The sequence below is a fragment of the Mercenaria mercenaria genome, chromosome 5 (genome assembly GCF_021730395.1).
Source record: "Mercenaria mercenaria strain notata chromosome 5, MADL_Memer_1, whole genome shotgun sequence".
Taxonomy (NCBI): domain Eukaryota; kingdom Metazoa; phylum Mollusca; class Bivalvia; order Venerida; family Veneridae; genus Mercenaria; species Mercenaria mercenaria.
In genome coordinates, this window is record NC_069365.1 from 80,177,869 (window position 1) to 80,198,968 (window position 21,100).

The 21,100-nt window shown below is 35.6% G+C and overlaps 1 protein-coding gene across 12 annotated transcripts in view; it reads left to right on the forward strand.

Annotated features, from left to right (window-relative positions):
- LOC123557739 (rho GTPase-activating protein 26-like) overlaps positions 1–21,100 on the forward strand; it is a 100,809-nt gene that overhangs the window by 38,782 nt on the left and 40,927 nt on the right. For 10 of the 12 annotated variants that reach the window (XM_045349390.2, XM_045349393.2, XM_045349394.2 and 7 more), the window contains exons 10-19: positions 1,531–1,593; positions 8,407–8,436; positions 11,431–11,503; positions 12,595–12,692; positions 15,044–15,141; positions 16,213–16,291; positions 17,315–17,348; positions 18,450–18,512; positions 19,509–19,671; positions 20,220–20,278. In XM_045349390.2, the coding sequence (XP_045205325.2) occupies positions 1,531–1,593; positions 8,407–8,436; positions 11,431–11,503; positions 12,595–12,692; positions 15,044–15,141; positions 16,213–16,291; positions 17,315–17,348; positions 18,450–18,512; positions 19,509–19,671; positions 20,220–20,278 (760 nt within the window). The remainder of the gene's footprint in view (positions 1–1,530; positions 1,594–8,406; positions 8,437–11,430; positions 11,504–12,594; positions 12,693–15,043; positions 15,142–16,212; positions 16,292–17,314; positions 17,349–18,449; positions 18,513–19,508; positions 19,672–20,219; positions 20,279–21,100) is intronic. The other 2 variants (XM_045349391.2, XM_045349398.2) reach the window with 2 other exon arrangements.

Here is a 21,100-nt window from a genome sequence, read left to right on the forward strand (position 1 = left end):
CTGAGTGTTTTTTTTTCTCAGTTGAACTCAAATTTTTGAAGACACCCACTAATTAGCATAGAATAATTATATTTTATTTGACTGTCATTAGTCACAGCTTGAAGTTTTTTTAATTGTGAAAAGTATGAATATTTCTTTTAAAATATTTACAAATAATGCACTAACAGATAATGATATGAACATAGGTTGCCTAAGACCATACTGTATGTAATATTTCTTTAACCAGAATTTTGTTAGAAACCAGTGTATGGGTTTAGACTATTTTCTGAAAAGAGCCTTTTCTGTCATCTCCTAAATGTATTTTTTTTTCTTCTCGTAAATATTTCTTTATAAATTTTCCTTTCCATTTTATATATACAAGTTGTACATAATTTATATGTAGTGATTTGTCATCCCAGTAAGTCTTATTCTTGTAATAGTCATTCTAAATATTTCATTAGAGATTTATTATTGATTTATTTTTCAGTTAGTTTTTATTCCTTTATTTGGAAGCACCACAAATTTTCGGAATGTTATTCTTCCCAAAGTTGTTTTTAATTGAGTTAATTTAAACAACAATTGACTTAAGACACCTGTAAATTTATTCTTTGCCATGTTTTTTGTCTGGAGTATAAAAAGGATGATTTTTATTCCATTTTAAATGTTATACATGTATGCGAAAATATAATGTTCTGCAACTTTTGCTTGGGGTAGAAGTAATGGACTGTGCTTCACACTGATAAGCAAAAGAGAAAATAGCTATGCTTTTTTTGCACCCTGGTAGTTTGCATATAGGAATTGAATGCTTGTATCATCATGGTTGCAATAAAATAAGAAAAAAAAATCTTATATACTTAAAATGTATTGTAATGGAATATTCATTTTCTTCATTTGAATTATTTGTCCCTCAGGGCTTGAAATGTTGCCTGTGTATAGAGTTCTTTCTTGAGAGGAAGCCATCCAAATGGCTGATGGAAGGTTGATGGTTCAAACTCGGTGACAGCTCGTTCCTGAAAAACTGCCTCGAGGAGCACTTGGGGTCTTCCTCAGAAAGCTAGAAAGTTGTTGTATTACCAATAATTTTGTCGGCGTCATATTACACAAAAACATTCTTTATTATGAGGAACTTGTAAAAGCTAGTTTGTGGAAGGTCGGTGGTACTATCCATGTACCCACTTATATCTGAAATGGTTCCTTGAGGATCCTCTACATTCTTCTTCTTGTCAAAGCTAGCAAGTCGTGTTATGACATAATGTTATACACCTGGAAGAATAATAGGCCATTTTCACTGAAATGAAGCTAGAAAAATTTAGTAATTGAACAAAGGCGGAAAGTTTTACTCCTTCTTACCCTTAGTTATATGTTAAATTATTGAAACGTCTATTTTATCATACCTTGTTTGCATATCTGGATATCTCATTTTATGATGAAAACAGCAGGTGAAAAATTAATTTGTGTTTAAAAAATGTATATTTCTTACATATACAAAAAAAATGTACACAATTTACCCATATATTTAAATCCATATTATTTTACTATCCCCATTGCCAGCTTATATCGAGCTCATACCAGAATTATGCATGGCCAGATTTAATCAACCAGACAGCAGAGAAGGTATCATCTAATGCTTTGCTTGATTTATTTTTATTCTAATTTTTGAGAGTGTTTGATTGGAAACAACATTGGATTTATATGTTGCTGTTTTTGTATTTTCAAGAATTCTTTTTCTTTGAATTTGAGATATTGAAGTTTTGCTTTTTTTTTTTAAAAAAGTCATAGAGTTTTGTGAATATTTTATTGCTTGCAACAATGAAAATGGACAAACTCATAACAACTTTGTTAAAATATTCACCTGGGAAATTAAAGATTTGTCAAAAGGTTGAGCTAAAATCGTTAAGTGTGTGTGTGTTATGTTAAGTAGAAGTAAGTTTCATGTAAAATATGCATATATGTTTATGTTACACAATATAAGTAAATATGCTACCTGCATAATTATGAATTACACTGAGAATTGGCTGACTGTTTAGAATGAGTCTTCATGGTTGTTAAGTGTTGAGATATGGTAAGTAAACCTTTTGTGATCGCGCGGTGTCCGTCGTCCGTCGTCCGTGGGTCCGTGCGTGCGTCCGTCAGTCCGTAAACTTTTGCTTGTGACCACTCTAGAGGTCACATTTTTCATGGGATCTTTATGAAAGTTGGTCAGAATGTTCATCTTGATGAAATCTAGGTCAAGTTCGAAACTGGGTCACGTGCCATCAAAAACTAGGTCAGTAGGTCTAAAAATAGAAAAACCTTGTGACCTCTCTAGAGGCCATATATTTCACAAGATCTTCATGAAAATTGGTCAGAATGTTCACCTTGATGATATCTAGGTCAAGTTCGAAACTGGGTCACGTGCCTTCAAAAACTAGGTCAGTAGGTCTAAAAATAGAAAAACCTTGTGACCTCTCTAGAGGCCATATATTTCACAAGATCTTCATGAAAATTGGTCAGAACGTTCACCTTGATGGTATCTAGGTCAAGTTCGAAACTGGGTCACGTGCCATCAAAAACTAGGTCAGTAGGTCAAATAATAGAAAAACCTTGTGACCTCTCTAAAGGCCATATTTTTCATGGGATCTGTATGAAAGTTGGTCTGAATGTTCATCTTGATGATATCTAGGTCAAATTCGAAAGTGGGTCACGTGCCATCAAAAACTAGGTCAGTAGGTCAAATAATAGAAAAACCTTGTGACCTCTCTAAAGGCCATATATTTCACAAGATCTTCATGAAAATTGGTCAGAACGTTCACCTTGATGAAATCTAGGTCAGGTTCGAAACTGGGTCACGTGCCATCAAAAACTAGGTCAGTAGGTCAAAAAATAGAAAAACTTTGTGACCTCTCTAAAGGCCATATTTTTCATGGGATCTGTATGAAAGTTGGTCTGAATGTTCGTCTTGATGATATCTAGGTCAAGTTCGAAACTGGGTCACGTGCGGTCAAAAACTAGGTCAGTAGGTCTAAAAATAGAAAAACCTTGTGACCTTTCTAGAGGCCATATTTTTCATGAGATCTTCATGAAAACTGGTCAGAATGTTCACCTTGATGATATCTAGGTCAAGTTGGAAAGTGGGTCACGTGCCTTCAAAAACTAGGTCAGTAGGTCAAATAATAGAAAAACCTTGTGACCTCTCTAGAGGCCATATTTTTCATAGGATCTGTATGAAAGTTGGTCTGAATGTTCATCTTGATGATATCTAGGTCAGATTCGAAAGTGGGTCACGTGCCGTCAAAAACTAGGTCAGTAGGTCAAATAATAGAAAAACCTTGTGACCTCTCTAAAGGCCATATTTTTCATGGGATCTGTATGAAAATTGGTCTGAATGTTCAGCTTGATGATATCTAGGTCAAGTTCGAAACAGGGTCATGTGCGGTCAAAAACTAGGTCAGTAGGTCTAAAAATAGAAAAACCTTGTGACCTCTCTAGAGGCCATACTTGTGAATGAATCTCCATAAAAATTGGTCAGAATGTTCACCTTGATGATATCTAGGTCAAGTTAGAAACTGGGTCACGTGCCTTAAAAAACTAGGTCAGTAGGTCAAATAATAAAAAAACCTTGTGACCTCTCTAGAGGCCATACTTTTTATGGGATCTGTATGAAAGTTGGTCTGAATGTTCATCTTGATGATATCTAGGTCAAGTTTGAAACTGGGTCAACTGTGGTCAAAAACTAGGTCAGTAGGTCTAAAATTATTAAAATCTTTTGACCTCTCTAGAGGCCATATTTTTCAATGGATCTTCATGAAAATTGATCTGAATGTTCACCTTGATGATATCTAGGTCATTTTCGAAACTGGGTCACGTGCGGTCAAAAACTAGGCCAGTAGGTATAAAAATAGAAAAACCTTGTGACCTCTCTAGAGGCCATATTTTTCAAGAGATCTTCATGAAAATTAGTGAGAATGTTCATCTTCATGATATCTAGGTAAAGTTCAAAACGGGGTCACGTATCTTCGAAAACTAGGTCAATAGGTCAAATAATAGAAAAACCTTGTGACCTCTCTAGAGACCATATTTTTCAATGGATCTTCATGAAAATTGGTCAGAATTTTTATCTTGATAATATCTAGGTCAAGTTCAAAACTGGGTCACATGAGCTCAAAAACTAGGTCACTATGTCAAATAATAGAAAAAACGAGGTCATACTCAAAACTGGGTCATGTGGGAAGAGGTGAGCGATTCAGGACCATCATGGTCCTCTTGTTTAGGATTGTTGGTGGTTTATAAAATGCTGCAAGTTATTTTACTATTATTAGCGTTCAGCAAGCAGTTAAAAACCGCACCCCCACCCCTCCAAAAAAAAAAAACGAAAAACAAAAAAACAGCAAAGTTATATAAATTCAATGTTGTTGATGTTTTTAGTTTGCCAAATATTAGGAATGTAGCATGCACAAAACTTTTATAGACTATAGTTACGTAGAGTTATATGCATGGTTGAAGTATATGCATGCTTACTACATTTGAATGCATTTTGTTCAAATATGCAATGTGTGCATGCATAGATTATGACGTAAAAATGAGTTTGATGTCTCTCTTACTTGCCTGAAAATTGCATGCTGTAACTTGTTTTGTTTTCAAATTGAAGAGTAACATCAAGGAAAGGTAACTCTAATTTGTTACTTTACCAGAGTTATTGCTTGAAACAGAAACATGTCCTCTGTGTTTGATATTTGCATTTAGATGCATTAACTTTAATGTTTAAGTTTTCAGATGGGATGTAATGTTGCTGAAATGTTTAGTATTTAAAGAAATTTTGTACTTTGCTAAAGTATGCGGTATATAATTTTACGTAAAGTCACTAGTATAAAAATTAAAATTCCATGGCATCTAAAGTATAAACATAACCAAAGTACTGCTTTAAAATATTTACAGTTGTTGACAGTTTTTCAGAGCAGTCCATTATCTGACTGACTGGCTACATCAGGTTTTAATATGTTCGTCCTTTCATGTGTATTTCCAACTTTCTTCCACTCTTCAGTCATACCTGGTATGAAAGACCCAATCTTTTACCCTTTGCTTAAGGAATGAATGGCTTTGTCCTGTATTATGTGCAGACATGTATGTTTTCTGGTTTTCTGCTCATCCAATAATGCTTGCGACAGGAGTGTTTTTCACCAGATCGGCGATATACGACCTTTCTGTGTCGATTCGCCGTAAAACCCAACTCACTTTTCACCAAAGATCTGATAAAAACTTGGATTTAAATAGCATTTTAGGGTAACCACCTCTTCAGAAGTTTTGGGCCTGTTATAAAAAACATAATTGAATTTTTTGTTTGTCTTGTTTGACTATTTGTTATTTGAATATAATATGAATTGAGCAACACAGTTGAGAAAGTCTGGTTTACTTCTTGATGTACCAAGTCATTTTATTCTTTTATCAAAATGTATTTTGGAGCTGGAAGATTAGGCTTGACAGATGCTGCATAAACAATTTTTTATATGTTTTTAGCTCACCTGTCACAAAGTGACAAGGTGAGCTTTTGTGATCGCGCGGTGTCCGTCGTCCGTCCGTGCGTGCGTGCGTGCGTCCGTCCGTAAACTTTTGCTTGTGACCACTCTAGAGGTCACATTTTTCATGGGATCTTTATGAAAGTTGGTCAGAATGTTCATCTTGATGATATCTAGGTCAAGTTCGAAACTGGGTCACGTGCCTTCAAAAACTAGGTCAGTAGGTCTAAAAATAGAAAAACCTTGTGACCTCTCTAGAGGCCATATATTTCACAAGATCTTCATGAAAATTGGTCAGATTGTTCACCTTGATGATATCTAGGTCAAGTTCGAAACTGGGTCACATGCCTTAAAAAACTAGGTCAGTATGTCTAAAAATAGAAAAACCTTGTGACCTCTCTAGAGGCAATATATTTCATGAGATCTTCATGAAAATTGGTCAGAGCGTTCACCTTGATGATATCTAGGTCAAGTTCGAAACTGGGTCACGTGCCCTCAAAAACTAGGTCAGTAGGACAAATAATAGAAAAACCTTGTGACCTCTCTTAAGGCCATATTTTTGATGGGATCTGTATGAAAGTTGGTCTGAATGTTCGTCTTGATGATATCTAGGTCAAGTTCGAAACTGGGTCACGTGCGGTCAAAAACTAGGTCAGTAGGTCTAAAAATAGAAAAACCTTGTGACATCTCTAGAGGCCATATTTTTCATGAGATCTTCATGAAAATTAGTGAGAATGTTCACCTTGATGATATCTAGGTAAAGTTCAAAACAGGGTCATGTACCTTCGAAAACTAGGTCAATAGGTCAGATAATAGAAAAACCTTGTGACCTCTCTAGAGACCATATTTTTCAATGGATCTTCATGAAAATTGGTCAGAATTTTTATCTTGATAATATCTAGGTCAAGTTCAAAACTGAGTCACATGAGCTCGAAAACAAGGTCACTATATCAAATAATAGAAAAAACGACGTCATACTCAAAACTGGGTCATGTGGGAAGAGGTGAGCGATTCAGGACCATCATGGTCCTCTTGTTATCATTTTGTGATCGCATTTTGTCTGTCGTCTGTCCGTCATCCATTCACAATTTCTTGTAAACACGATAGAGACCACATTTTGCAATCAATTTTAATCAAACTTGCACACAACTTGTATTGGCATTATATCTCGATTCCTTTCGAAAACTGGCCAGATCCCATCATGGGTTCCAGAGTTATGGCCACTTAAAGGGCCAAAATTTGCTATTTTTGGCTTGTGAACACAATTGAGACCACATTTTGCAATCAACTTTAATCAAACTTGCACACAACTTGTTTTGGCATAAAATCTCAGTTCCTTTCGAAAACTGGCCAGATCCCATCATTGGTTCCAGAGTTATGGCCCCTTAAAGGGCCAAAATTTGCTATTTTGGCTTTTGCAGCCATATAGAGACTTCATTTGTGGTTTGATTTGATACAAACTTGCAAAATATCTTCAACAACAGTAAATCTTCGATTCCATGATGAATCTGTCAGATCCAATCATAGGTTCCGGAGTTACAGCCCTTTATTGACCCCTGAAAGAGCCAAAATTTGTTATTTTACCTTGTGAACACAATAGAAGTGACATTTTATATTTGACTTTAACTACACTTACACACAACTTAAGTCACAATTAGATTTCAGTTCCTTTCAAAAACCGGCTAAATTCCATCATGGGTTCTGGAGTTACTGCCCCTGGAAGGGGGAAATTTTCGTGTTTGGCCCTTTCATCCATATAGAGGTTTCATTTATGCTATGATTTGATACAAACTTTCACAGAATGATTATCTTGATGATTTCTAGGCCTGGATCGAAACCGGGTCATGTCGGGTCAAAAACTAGGTCATCAGGTCAAATCAAAGGAAAAGCTTGTTAACAACCTAGAGGCCACATTTATGACCCTATCTTCATGAAACTTGGTCAGAATGTTTACCTTGATGATTTCTAGGCCACTTTCGAAACTGGGTCATATGGGGTCAAAAACTAGGTCCACCGGTCAAATCAAAGGAGAAGCTTGTTAACACTGTAGAGGCCACATTGATAACCCTATCTTCATGAAACTTGGTCAGAATGTTTATCTTGATGATTCCTAGGCCAAGTTCGAAATTGGGTCATATGGGGTCAAAAACTAGGTCACCCGGTCAAATCAAAGGAAAAGCTTGTTAACACTCTTGTTCATTTGATGTGCATGAAACTTGGTCAGAATGTTTGTGTGCATAAAATATCGTATGAATTTTTATCTGGGTCATGTAGGGTCAAAAACTAGGTCACCAGGTCAAACAAAAGAATAAGCTTGTTTTCACTCAAGAGGCCAAGTTTTTTTGGTCCAATCGTAATGAAAATTGGTCAGAATATTTGTCTCCATGAAATCACTAGGTAAAACATGTTAACACTGTTATTGTGTGTTACTCAGGTGAACGACTTAGGACCATCTTAGCCCTCTTGTTTTTTTTTATGGAATGGACAGGTATGCATTTATGTAGAAAACCCATCGAATCAATGATACGCTTTTAAAAAGTTTATAAATTATTTAATTACCATTGAAATTTTGTTCGGGTCATGTAAGGTAGTTGTTTGAAGTGGAAGGAGTTGGATAGGTGTGACCTTTTAAGGCATTTTGCTTGGCAGTGTTTGTATGTTATACTGTAAATTTGCTTAAAATCTTAGGCTGCATACTATATACATGTAGAAAGAGTACGGTATAGATAAAGTACGGTATAGATTGAGTTCGGTACAGATTGAGTCCGGTAAACTACAACAGCAGAAAAAATGCAGCTTTGAGCTGTTTGAAGCCACTCGTATCCATGCAGCTATTTTGATGGTGAAAATCAAACTTTAAAAAAATTTGTGTAGGTGATGGTTTTTTAGTATTTGGTGTATTTAATTAGTTACTGATTATGTTTCTTACATTTAGCCACAATCCCTGAGTTTAACATCAATGGTGGTAAGATTGTTGTAAAAGAAAGACCAAATGTCGTGTGACAGTGTTCTTTATAATTATGAAAATATGAAAGGTATTAAAAAGATAATAGGTAAGGGTAGATTTCTCGGAAGCACAGAGCATTACAAACTTACAAAAACATTACCAAAGTTTGTGTGGACTGTTGGGTGTAAATTTAGTAGTTGCCATATTCATTTTACTCTTGGACTATATTGCTAATTTTATACAGTGAAGTCATTCAATTTTGTGAGTACAGATTTCGTGCTTTCAGTCAAAACGTCAATTTCACGGGAATATGAATTTGTGGATTTCAATTTTTGAATGTAGATTGAATTGGAATTTTTCTGCTTGTCTGGGATATAATTTCATGGAATGACTAAAGTATGAAATCCACAAAAACGTAGTTCCCAATGAATATTACTGATTTGACAGTCTAGAATTTTAGTGGGAACTAATTTTTTGCATTGATTTCAAAGTGGATGCCATTCTACAAATTGCTATGTATAGGTAAAAATCAGATCTTTTTTTTTCAATGAGAAGTCAATATTGTCACATGAAATTTGGAATACACAGTTATATTTTGTTCCAGGTGTTGTACACATATTAGTCATGTAATGTTACGTGCACAACTGTACAGTTCTACATATTTCATTACCTTTCTCATTATGTTGAAAAAAAGTCTTAAAACATCATTTTACCCATACATTTATATTTGGGTAAGAAGTTCATCTAGAGCATGTATCGTCTTATATAAGACTTAGTAGCTACTTCTAGAAGGGACAGGTTTATCATATTTTTTAGAATATCACTGAAAAAAAAACAAACACCAATCTCTCTTTCGTACCATGTATTTTGAACAGATAATTATACCCTTAGTTATGTCTCCCCCAGGAGACATATTGTTTTTGCCCTGGCCGTCCGTCTGTCCTTCCATCCATCCGTTCGTCACACTTCATTTCCGAGCAATAACTGGAGAACCATTTGACCTAGAACCTTCAAACTTCATAGGGTTGTAGGGCTGCTGGAGTAGACGACCCCTATTGTTTTTGGGGTCACTCCGTCAAAGGTCAAGGTCACAGGGGCCTGAACATTGAAAACCATTTCCGATCAGTAACTAGAGAACCACTCGACCCAGAATGTTGAAACTTCATAAGGTGATTGGTCATAAAGAGTACATGACCCCTATTGATTTTGGGGTCACTCCATCAAAGGTCAAGGTCACAGGGGCCTGAACATGGAAAACCATTTCCGATCAATAACTAGAGAACCACTTGACCCAGAATGTTAAAACTTCATAAGATGATTGGTCATAAAGAGTACATGACCCCTATTGATTTTGGGGTCACTCCATCAAAGATCAAGGTCACAGGGGCCTGAACATGGAAAACCATTTCCGATCAATAACTAGAGAACCACTTGACCCAGAATGTTGAAACTTCATAGGATGATTGTACATGCAAAGTAGATGACCCCTATCGATTTTGGGGTCACTCCATTAAAGGTCAAGGTCACAGGGGCCTGAACATTGAAAACCATTTCCGGTCAGTAATTGAGAACCACTTGACCCAGAATGTTGAAACTTAATAGGATGATTGGTCATGCACAGTAGATAACCCCAAGCGATTTTGGGGTCACTCTGTGAAAGGTCAAGGTCACAGGGGCCTAAACATTGAAAACCATTTCCGGTCAGTAACTTGAGAACCACTTGACCCAGAATGATGAAACTTAATAGGATGATTGGTCATGCAGGGTAGATGACCCCTAACGATTTTAGGGTCACTCTGTTAAAGGTCAAGGCCACAGGGGCCTGAACATGGAAAACCATTTATAACTTGAGAACCTCTTGACCCAGAATATTGAAACTTAATAGGATGATTGTTCATGCAGATTAAATGACCCCTATTGTTTTTGGGGTCACTCTGTTAAAGGTCAAGGTCACAGGAGCCTGAACATTGATAACCAGTTCCAATCAATAACTTGAGAACCACTTGACCCAGACTGTTGAAACTTCATAGGATGATTGAACATGCAGAGTAGATGACCCCTATTGATTTTGGGGTCAGTCTATTAAAAGTCAAGGTCACAGTGGCCTGTTCATGTAAAATCATTTTTTGGAAATAACTTGAGAACCACTTGACCTACAATGTTGAAACTTAATAGGATGATTGGACATGCAGAGTAGATGACCCCTATTTATTTTGAGATCACTTGATCAAAGGTCAAGATCACAGGAGCCTGAACAGTGACTTGAGAACCACTAGGCCAAGAGTGTTGAAATTTAGCGGGATGACTGGACATGCCAAGTAGATGATCCCTATTGCAGCCAACCATCAGTGTCTCTTTGACTTTCGCTCCTGACCGCTATTGACTTCTTGCCTATAGGACTTTGCATTGGGGGAGACATGCGCTTTTTTACAAAAGCATTTTCTAGTTAAAATCTGTCATATATGCACCCTTTGTCTCTTAGTTGGTCTCAGTAAAATAGTACCTTAATAACTATGTTTAACTGTTTTAAAAATATCTGTTTAGTGTTGTTTTCAAATCAGCTTACCTGGTATTTCATTTTACACTGACAAATTATCATTCAAATTTTTGTTTTCTTGTTATGTATCTTTTGCATCAAACAAACCTAAAATTTAATTTGGACTTAAAGATTACAATTCCCTGGCATATGTATAATTCCATAAGGTATAAATTATGCTTGCATTAAAGACATAAAAGCAGAAACATGAAAGAATTATGTGTATTTATATCACCTTAAATCTTTATCAATGAAATAAACATTTCTCTAACATGTTTGGTAGATAAGTTCTGTCTTCAACACAGAAGTGCCTGTTTAAGACTATTATAAGGAGTTTTGACTCCATGGCATGTCACTTGGGAAGCAAAAACAGTAGGTTTATCATTACATAATAAATAAATTTTCTCCCTACAAGCATTGTTATAAAAGTGATTTAGCTGACTCAAATCAGACAGAAAGGTTATTGTATATTTCAGAGGCCGATGGACCAAACTGGGTCATTACGGGGGACATGGACACGACAGGGCTACCTCTACCTCATGGAGAAAAGTAAGTCAAAATTTAAACAAGATTATACTTGCACTGCTTGTTTTTGCATATGATAATTGTCATGTCAGGTGTTTTTTTTTGCCTTGTATATACCGGTAGTATTGTATGTCAAGGTGCCAACCTACTTAACTCAGTAGTGTGAGAGTGAATCTATGGATTATAAGTTTGATCACTTGGCAAGGCTTTTGTTCTCCATGATGCTTTGATAGCAGGTATGTCCATGTTTCGGAAACTGTTTGTCCTTAACCGCTGATTCATCTGCAGAAATTGATTGTTACTTGCTGAGAATAGGTTGATATTTGTAGAGAATCATGGAAAACTGGTCAAGTTAATTGTCTGATGTTACATACTAGAAGTTGAATAATGGTGTGTAACCCCACAAACAACAAAAACTAAAGATGTACTAGCAGAACCTGGTATGGAAGCTCAGTTGGTAGAGCACAAGATTTATTGTCAGAAAGGGGTAGTTTTGAATCCAAGATAGGATATGAATTCTCCAAATGATATACTAAAGACTATATCTTGGGTCATCTCACCTCCAGTTCATGCTGTGAAGTTGTAAGTTAATTACGAAGAACAGGACTAGTTAGTGCTGGTAAAAAATCTTGGAGCACTGGTTTGGTTAATTGACTGTCATATATATCTAAATAACTGCAGAAAAATGTCATATAAAACTGAATAACTGCAGAAAAATGTCATATAAAACTGAATTACTGCTAAAAATGTCATATATAACTTAATTACTGCTAAAAATGTCATATATAATTGAATTACTGCTAAAAATGTCATATAAAACTGAATTACTGATAAAAATGTCATACATAACTGAAGTACTGCTTAAAATAAGCTATGTCTGAAAAATAGCATTAAACTCCAAATACATATAAGCAAAATGTATCACAGCAATATTTTGGTCCTTGAAAAGTAAATTTTGCTCTCAAGGAGCTAGACTAAGTGTAAATTGAAATAAAGGTGCCATAAAGCTAAGCTTTTGTTTATTGATGTAAAGGTGGATTTGTTGTTTATCCACATGTAGGTGAAAGTATTACATAATCGATATGTTCATTCATTTGTTGATCTGTTTCTTTCAGAGGCATTAGCAAATTCCTGGACAAAATATTGGTGCTGTTACAACAAAGATAATAAGAAATTCTACATGCTGCCTTTCAACCAAGCTACTGGCAAAATGGTAGGTGCATTTTCCCAGAGTTAGTAAGAAAATGTAGGGCAGTAGTTATAACAAGCTTGAGGCAAAATGGTAAGTAATTTTAACCAAGCTATTGGCAAAATGGTGAATGCCTTTTCACCAAGTTATAGGGAAAATGTAGGGCAATTCTTACAGCAGCAAGCCTGCCTTGCTTTATAGTAAGACACAGATCTGCAGGTCACGGGGTCCAGAGTTTGAGCCCAGCAGCAAGGTGTATGTACTACTTGATGATTTGAAAAACATTTTGTCTAAAATCATTTGTTCTCCACTTCTGTTCCATTGGTTACATAACTGAAATACTGAAAAGATGGCACTAAACCAAGAACAAGTTCACCAAGTTAGAGGGAAAAGGTAGGGCAGTACTTATAAGAAGTTTCAAGCAAATGGTATAAGTACTTTTATCAAAGCTACAGACAGATTTTTAGCCCGACTATATGAAGTATGGAGAGCTGTCCTACTTGATCTGACATCGGCGTCCTTCCATGTCCACACTTAGGTTAAAGTTTTGATTCACTTTCACTTTATCTCTGTAATAACTTGATGGATTTGTTTCAAACTTAAAATAGTTATTCCTCATCATCACCCACCTCATATGGCACAAGAACCATATCTCTCACACCAATATTTCATGAATTATCCCACCTGTTTATTTAGAATTTCAGGTTAAAATTTTGATGCACTTTCACTCTATCTCAGTTATTTCTAAATGGATTTGATTCAAACTTAAAATAGTTATTCCATGTTACCACCCACATCATATGACACAAGGTCCATAGCCCTGCGACCAATATTTCATGAATTATGCCCCCCCCCCCCCCACTTGACTTTCAGGTTCATTTTGATGCATTTTCACTATCTCTCAGTTATTACTAAATGGATTTGATTCAAAATTAAAGTTGTTATTCCACATCATATGACACGAGGTGCAAAAATCACACTCTTGCACCAATATTTCATGAATTATCCCCCTTTTTGCTTAGAATTGTACTTACTTAATGTTCTTTATCTCTCTTATTACTTAATACTTTTGACACCGACTCAAGCTATTGTCCAATATATTCATTCTTATTGGAGTCATTAAACACTCTAGTGACAACTCCAGCTTCCTCAGATGTGCCCAGTTTCACTATCCAGCATCGAAATAGTCTAGCGTGCTGTCTTTTGTGACAGCTGTTTTTTTTCCATGTGGTGAAAAGCTACGAAAGCTTGAGGTAAAAGTTTCACTTTTTACTGCGTGGCTGGAAAAAATTAGTTGTTAATTAGCTGACACCTCTTTTGTCCAGTTCAATAAATATATTCCTGTCCATGGTTAAAGAATTGCAAGACTAACTGGTAATAATGACATACTCTATAGAAATCCTTGCATTGAAAAAATAAAACAGTAATAGAAATTTTCAGCATTAGGAAATGTAGAATCCAGAACATTAATTATTTGAGCCGTGCCATGAGAAAACCAACATAATGGCTTTGAGACCAACATGGATCCCAGGGATCGAATTTAACGGTCGCTAACTCGCAAAATTCCAGTAAGAATAAAAAAATGCGAGTAGAAAATCATGGCACTCGAATATTTTTGCGATCACGTTCGAAAATCGGGGAATTCGCTAAAACTGTCCTTTTCTCTTTAAAAACTCCTTTCGGGCAGTTAATTTACCGATAATCACGTGACTACTTCTAGACGCTTGTCGCTTTATACAAAAGTAATTATCGGATATGTAAGTAAGCGTCTAGGCAATATTTGTTTTCATTTTGGACGTCTGTAATTTGCAAAATTCTGTGAAAATGAAGAGGAAATAACATGTTTCTTGGTGCAAAAAAGCCCGCGGAGCTCGAAAATGCTAGCAACACTACCAACTGTGACCTGAGAAAAACTTAAAAGATCAACGTCAAGCCAAAAGTCCAAAGAATCATTGAGTACTTTGGTTTGTACCGTTCTTTCAAAACCAGAAAGTCCCAAGCCTGTCCGGACTGTGAACTTTTAAATGAAACCAAACAACAACAAAACAACTTGAATTTAGCACGTAAACAGCTTTTAAATAATTGCTAGTGGAACCCATCATTTTGCTAGTGGAAAAAAATGGCACTAGCAAAAATTTGCTAGTTGGAAAAAAAGTTAAATTCGATCCCTGGGATCCAGACCAGCCTGCGCATCCGCGCAGTCTGGTCAGGATCCATGCTGTTCACTAACAGTTTCTCTAATTGCAATAGACTTTGAAAGCGAACAGCATGGATCCTGACCAGACTACGCGGATGCGCAGGCTGGTCTGGATCCATGCTGGTGGCAAAGCCACTATGTTGGCTTTCCCATGGCATGGCTCATTTCTCTTTTTCAGATGCCTAACGGTGAAACAGTGACTCTACAGTCATGTACACGAAGGGCGTCAGATTCTATAGATAGAAGATTCTGTGTAGATCTTACAGTTATGGAAAAGTAAGTGATTAGTATTACGAATTGGTATATTAAATGAAAATCTTATGGTCATGTGAATATTTGCCATGTATCGCTGTAAATTACAAAAACAAATCTCCAGATGGGATTAAAAGTCTGAGACGCTTTTCATGATACATTAGTTAGCATGAAAGAAACAGTTCCATATAAAATTTTATAATGTTTTAAGGTTTTAATTTTTATGACCCCAGCATTTACTGATGCGGGAGGCATATAGTGATTGTCCTGTCCGTCCGTCCGTACGAGGTTAACCAAATGGGACCGTTTCGTCTAGCATCAATACCACTTACTAGAATGACTTGATACTAATGCAGATGTAACCTGTGACCATTCCTCATCTTCAGACATCACCTGACCTCAGTTTGACCTTGACCTTGATCTCATTTTGGACTTAGATTGCTTTATATGGGCCATCTCTTGGTTAACCAAATGGGACCATTTCGACTAGCATCAATACCACTTACAAGAATGAATTGATACTAATACAGATGTAAACTGTGACCATTCCTCATCTTCAAACATCACCTGACCTCAGTTTGACCTTGACTTTGACCTCTTTTGGACTTAGGTGCAAAATCTATCGACAAGGATGCCACTGGGGGCATCAAGCGTTTATTGAACGCAGCTCCTTGTTTTCCAAATAATTTTACCCAGTATTTATGCAGGGGGAAAAAAACACACATTTTTGGCCTTAAAATTTACATTATTTCAGATATCTTTAAAATTCAAAAAGATCCTACTATCACTTTCTGAAATCTTTTTAATGATGTATGGTTTATACCTGTTCTTGCAAAGTAATTTAAAGCTGAAGGCTGTTATGGATTAAATAGATGGATCAAACAGTAGCATAGAAAAGTGGTAGTATACAACATAACACAGATATGTTTATTTTGCATTTACATAGATATTGTGTAGTTACTGTAATTGTTCATATTTTTCAAATGTTATGAAATTTTGGCATAATACATCTTTAAAACACAGATTTGATTTGTGTACCTTGATCGTGACAGAAGTTGGGCTTCTTTCTGTAAATTGTACTGCATTTTATTACAGAGGTAGTGTTTTAACATTCCAAGCATTATCAGAGGAAGATAGAAAACTGTGGATGGATGTTATGGATGGCAAGGAACCAGTAAGTTTAATCTAAAATACTTTCAGTTGGTATATGGCTGGGATCCAGCAGCAAATAAACTCATTTCTTATATGGTCAAGGACAAGTAGGGAAAATTACTTGCCTTAGTATTATGTCTGGGAACCAGTAGGGAAAGTAATCTCATTTGTTATATGGCTAGGAACCAGTAAGATTTTATTTTTTTTTTTTTGTTGGATTTAACGTCGCACCGACACATGATAGGTCATATGGCGACATTCCAGCTTTAATGCTGGAGGAAGACCCCAGCTGGCCCTCTGTGCATTATTTCATCACGAGCGGGCACCTGGGTAGAACCAATGACCTTCCGTAAGCCAGCTGGATGGCAGTAAGATTTTAAGTAAAGGTGAAAATACTTTCATTGTTATATAGCAAGGAACCAGTATAAGGAACAATCTTGAGTATCTTGTATGTATTGGGCATTATCCCATTTAATAGAGAACTATTGTAGTTGGTTTGCCAGAGTTATGTTAAATAGATTGTATATTGTGATAACTTGAACACTCTTTGAAGCATTGCCAGTTACTGGTCTTGATATGAACAATAAAATTCCTTGCAATAGTATATTTATAGCTGAGATTGCATGGACACCGGAAAGTTTCCATAAGAGCTAAGCTTTTGACGTGCCTCAAATTTCAGTAAAACAAAAGAAACATCTTTAACCTGCCCACTTAGCTCAAAACAGAGAGTGCAGATCTAAGGATTGCAGGGTCATGGGTTCAATTACCCAGGTGAGGCATATGATCTCCATGACAATTTGATAAAAGATATTGTGTCTGAAAGCATTTGTCCTCCACCGCTGATTCATGTGGTGAAGTTGGCAGTTACTTGTTCAGAACAGGTTTGTACTGGTACAGAATCCAGGAACACTGGTTAGGTTAGCTTCCCCCCATTACATAAGTGAAATACTGTTGAAAACAGGCGACAACCCCCCCCCCCCCCCCCCCCCCCCCCCCCCCATCCTTGTGTTAAATAATTTATGGATTTTGTACATTTTATTTTCAGATTTATAACAAGCCACATAGTACAACAGAAGATTGTAAGTATTTCTTAAACATGTTCCCTGTAAGCAGCAGCAGCTGTTCATTTAATTATATATACCCATTCTATATTTATTTATCACCAAAATCATAAATTGAAAATGTTTATTGAAAAGCAGAAGGAAAATGTTATAATTTAAATGTATAAGCATCAAAAAAATAACAGAAAACAAAAAAAATCATTCTAACAAAATTTTGCAGAAATCAATTTGCCGCAGCTGCTTGTGTTTAATGCTTTCCAAGACACATTATCTTGTCAAAACAAGTGTGAGTACAGTAATTGAATTAGTAAACACTTAAAAGACATTAGTAGCATTAATAGGTGATTCATGCAGAGAAACACATAAAATACGAGGAATAAGTACACTTTATTATACTGCCAAGAGGAATATTTTATTTGTTATTACACTTTTCATAAGATCTTGCTTAAATTATTGATCCTAAAGCATTAAGACTGCAAATGAATTTCAGATAATTGTAACAAGTATTAATATTAGCTGTGTCATGAGAAAACCAACATAGTGGCTTTGCGACCAGCATGGACCCAGACCAGCCTGCGCATCCGCGCAGTCTGGTCAGGATCCATGCTGTTCGCTAACAGTTTCTCTAATTGCAATAGGCTTTGAATGCGAACAGCATGGATCCTGACCAGTCTGTGCCAGTCTCGTATTATTTTCTAGCTTGACTGTTCGAAATTTTTCAGAAAAGCTTTAGTTGTTACAGTTACATAGGTGCTGATGTCCTCGTCACAAATGTTCTTTATAGGGAAGTGTCTTTCTTGATAGGTAGCCTTGTAGACAGGTGTCTTTGTAGAGAATTGCTCTGTTGAGAGGTCTCTTTACATAGAGGTGTTTTTATAGAGAGGAGTTTGTACATATAGATGGGATATCTTCTGAGAGATGTTAACAGAGCTGATGTGTACTGTAATGATTTTAACAATTTTTTTTTTATCAGCAGTTCCTTTATTCTGCACATCCTGTTTCTTTGAAAAAAAAGGTATTGGTAAACAGATCACCTGTAAAGATATGTAGCATGTTGTATCTTCATTCAAGGTTTTCTTAAAGGCAGTTTTATTTTTGATTTTATCTTCTCTTTTTCAGCATCATTGGATGAAGTAGGATTCAATTTTATTAAACGATGTTTGTGTGCAATAGAAAATAGAGGCAAGTAATACATACATGTAATAAAATGTATTCATAAAAGGGAGTTTTGGAGGTTGAATTGTGGATGAAAAATCAAAAAAAAGAAGTTCTATTTTCACCTGTTAAGGACTGAATTGAATTATGTCTTACTTGGATGACTGGCTTGTGTAATTTTATGAATTTTTGACTGAAATTTCCCATGTAGGTATATTACCTGAAACTGGCTCTAGAGACATTAGCAACATTAAAGGGAAGGGCAAAGTTGTACCTGTATTAAGTCTGTCTGCTAGGGTTTCTCAGTTCATTTAAAGAAGTGAAAGATTTTTCAATTAGGAAGTTCTGAGCATTTCAATATTTTATCAAAATGGTGGCCATTTTGTTTCCATGACACAGTGGATTTCTTAAAATTTCTAGATACATATTTGAAATATATTACTTCCGTATTAAAATAATTTCTCTACCTTTTCCAGCTATAATGAAAGAAATTACCATGTTTTATATCTTACACTCAAGAAACATATGAAATTATTCTATTTTAAAGGTTAGTTACCTAATAAAGAGTTCAGCAGTGTGTAAATAATGTCATAAACACAAAAAAATGGCTGCATCAATGATCAGCCATTTTCCTAAAATGTGAACTGCTGTATCTTGTTCAATAATTGTCCAATTTTAAAAATTCCTTAAGGGTTATGAAAGGCCTGAGGGTGGTTTTCATATGAAAGTAACGTATTGTTCGACATTCCTTGCCCTTTAAAACAAATCTTTTTCTGTCAAAATTTAGAATTTTCTTCACATGAAAAGTAGCTACAGTATTTCATACAAAAAAATGTAGCAAGTAGGATACATATGTACTTCACATAAGAAACCTTTTACATGTTTTAGGAGATAAAACTTTTATTTCTTGCCTTTTCTGTTTATTAGATAATATTAGTAAATATAATATTTCAAGCCTTGAAGTTTAAATGTTACATTAATACCACATCATCTTTTTATTCTATTTATTTTTACATTTTTCAGGTCTGGATGACCAGGGTTTATACCGTGTTGTGGGTGTCAGTTCTAAAGTGAACAAACTTATAACATTAGGCCTAGATAGGAAAAAGTCTGACAAACTAGACCTGAATGACCCGACACTCTATGAAACTAAAACTATTACAAGTGCTGTAAAACATTATCTCAGGTAAGTTTTTAAAAGAATTACCATTTTAAGAGCAGACTTAGAAAGCAACTATGCCATTGGTCATTTTTAAAACAAAGCTCTCGGAAGCTGGCAGGTCTTCACACCCTTAATTTTGTTTGCATCAGATTTTGTATGCAATAATATGGTAACATGATTTCATGTTTCTCTAATGTTACAGGTAAGATAATTGGGAATTACATTTGTTGCTGGGATTTTTGGGTTTGAGTAACCAAGAAATCCAGAAAAGTTAGTTCACCATCGATACTGATGTTTTTAAGGCAAATGCATATGTGTAATGATTGAAATTATCTTTTAAGTTGATATATTTATTCTTTAAGTCTCATCTACATACATTACGTAACATAAAATATTGCATATGCATATAGCCATTCTATTAACCAAATTATAAGAGTAGTATCAACAGCAACATTACATCACTGGATAAGAGACATAGAACGTTTGCCAATCATGACACATAACACGAGGCTGGGATCCCAACCCGAAAATTACTACTCAACGTCTGTATATGATGGTTTTTGTACTTTCAGGACACTTCCAGAACCATTAATGACATTTAAACTACATGCTGACTTTATATCTGCTGCAAGTAAGTACGACATACTGTATATAGGGTATAATATGTGGCTGCTTCATTTCGTAACTTTATGGTCATCAGCTGTATTTGAGTTCTTAAGAACTTTCGCCTCGTAGCTGGTTGTATACATGTATTGGGAGATATAATGCTGTTTAATATTCCGAACTGTTTTGAAGGAGTCACACTTTCTTGAAAATGGAATATTAAGAAAAATCGAACAGCCACTTTCATTTTTAGCTCGACTATTCGAAGAATAGGGAGCTATCCTACTCGCCCCGGCGTCGGCGTGAGTGTGTGCGTTAGCGTGAGCGTCACACAAATGTTAAAGTTTGCGTACCACCCCAAATATTTTCAAAGTTCATTGAGATATTGCTTTCATATTTTGCATACTTGTTTACCATCATGACCCCAGTCTGTAAGAAGGAGGCAACTCTATCAAGCATTTTGACTAAATTATGGCCCCTTTTCGACTTAGAATAAATGTTAAAGTTTGCGTACCACCCCAAATATCTTCAAAGTCCATTGAGATATTGCTTTCATATTTTGCGTACTTGTTTACCATCATGACCTCAGTCTGTGAAAAGGAGGAGGCAACTCTATCGAGCATTTTGACTGAATTATGGCCCCTTTTCAACTTAGAATATGCTTATTTTAATGTTAAAGTTTTACTCATTGCTTATATTATACTATCAAGCACTGAGAATAGTCGAGCATGCTGTCCACTGACAGCTCTTGTTCAGTGTACAGTACTAGAATATTTTTCTCATCTAAAATCTATATCTGTCATCAATGTGTTACAATGATTGGTTTTATTGGTATTTAGCTGATTAACCA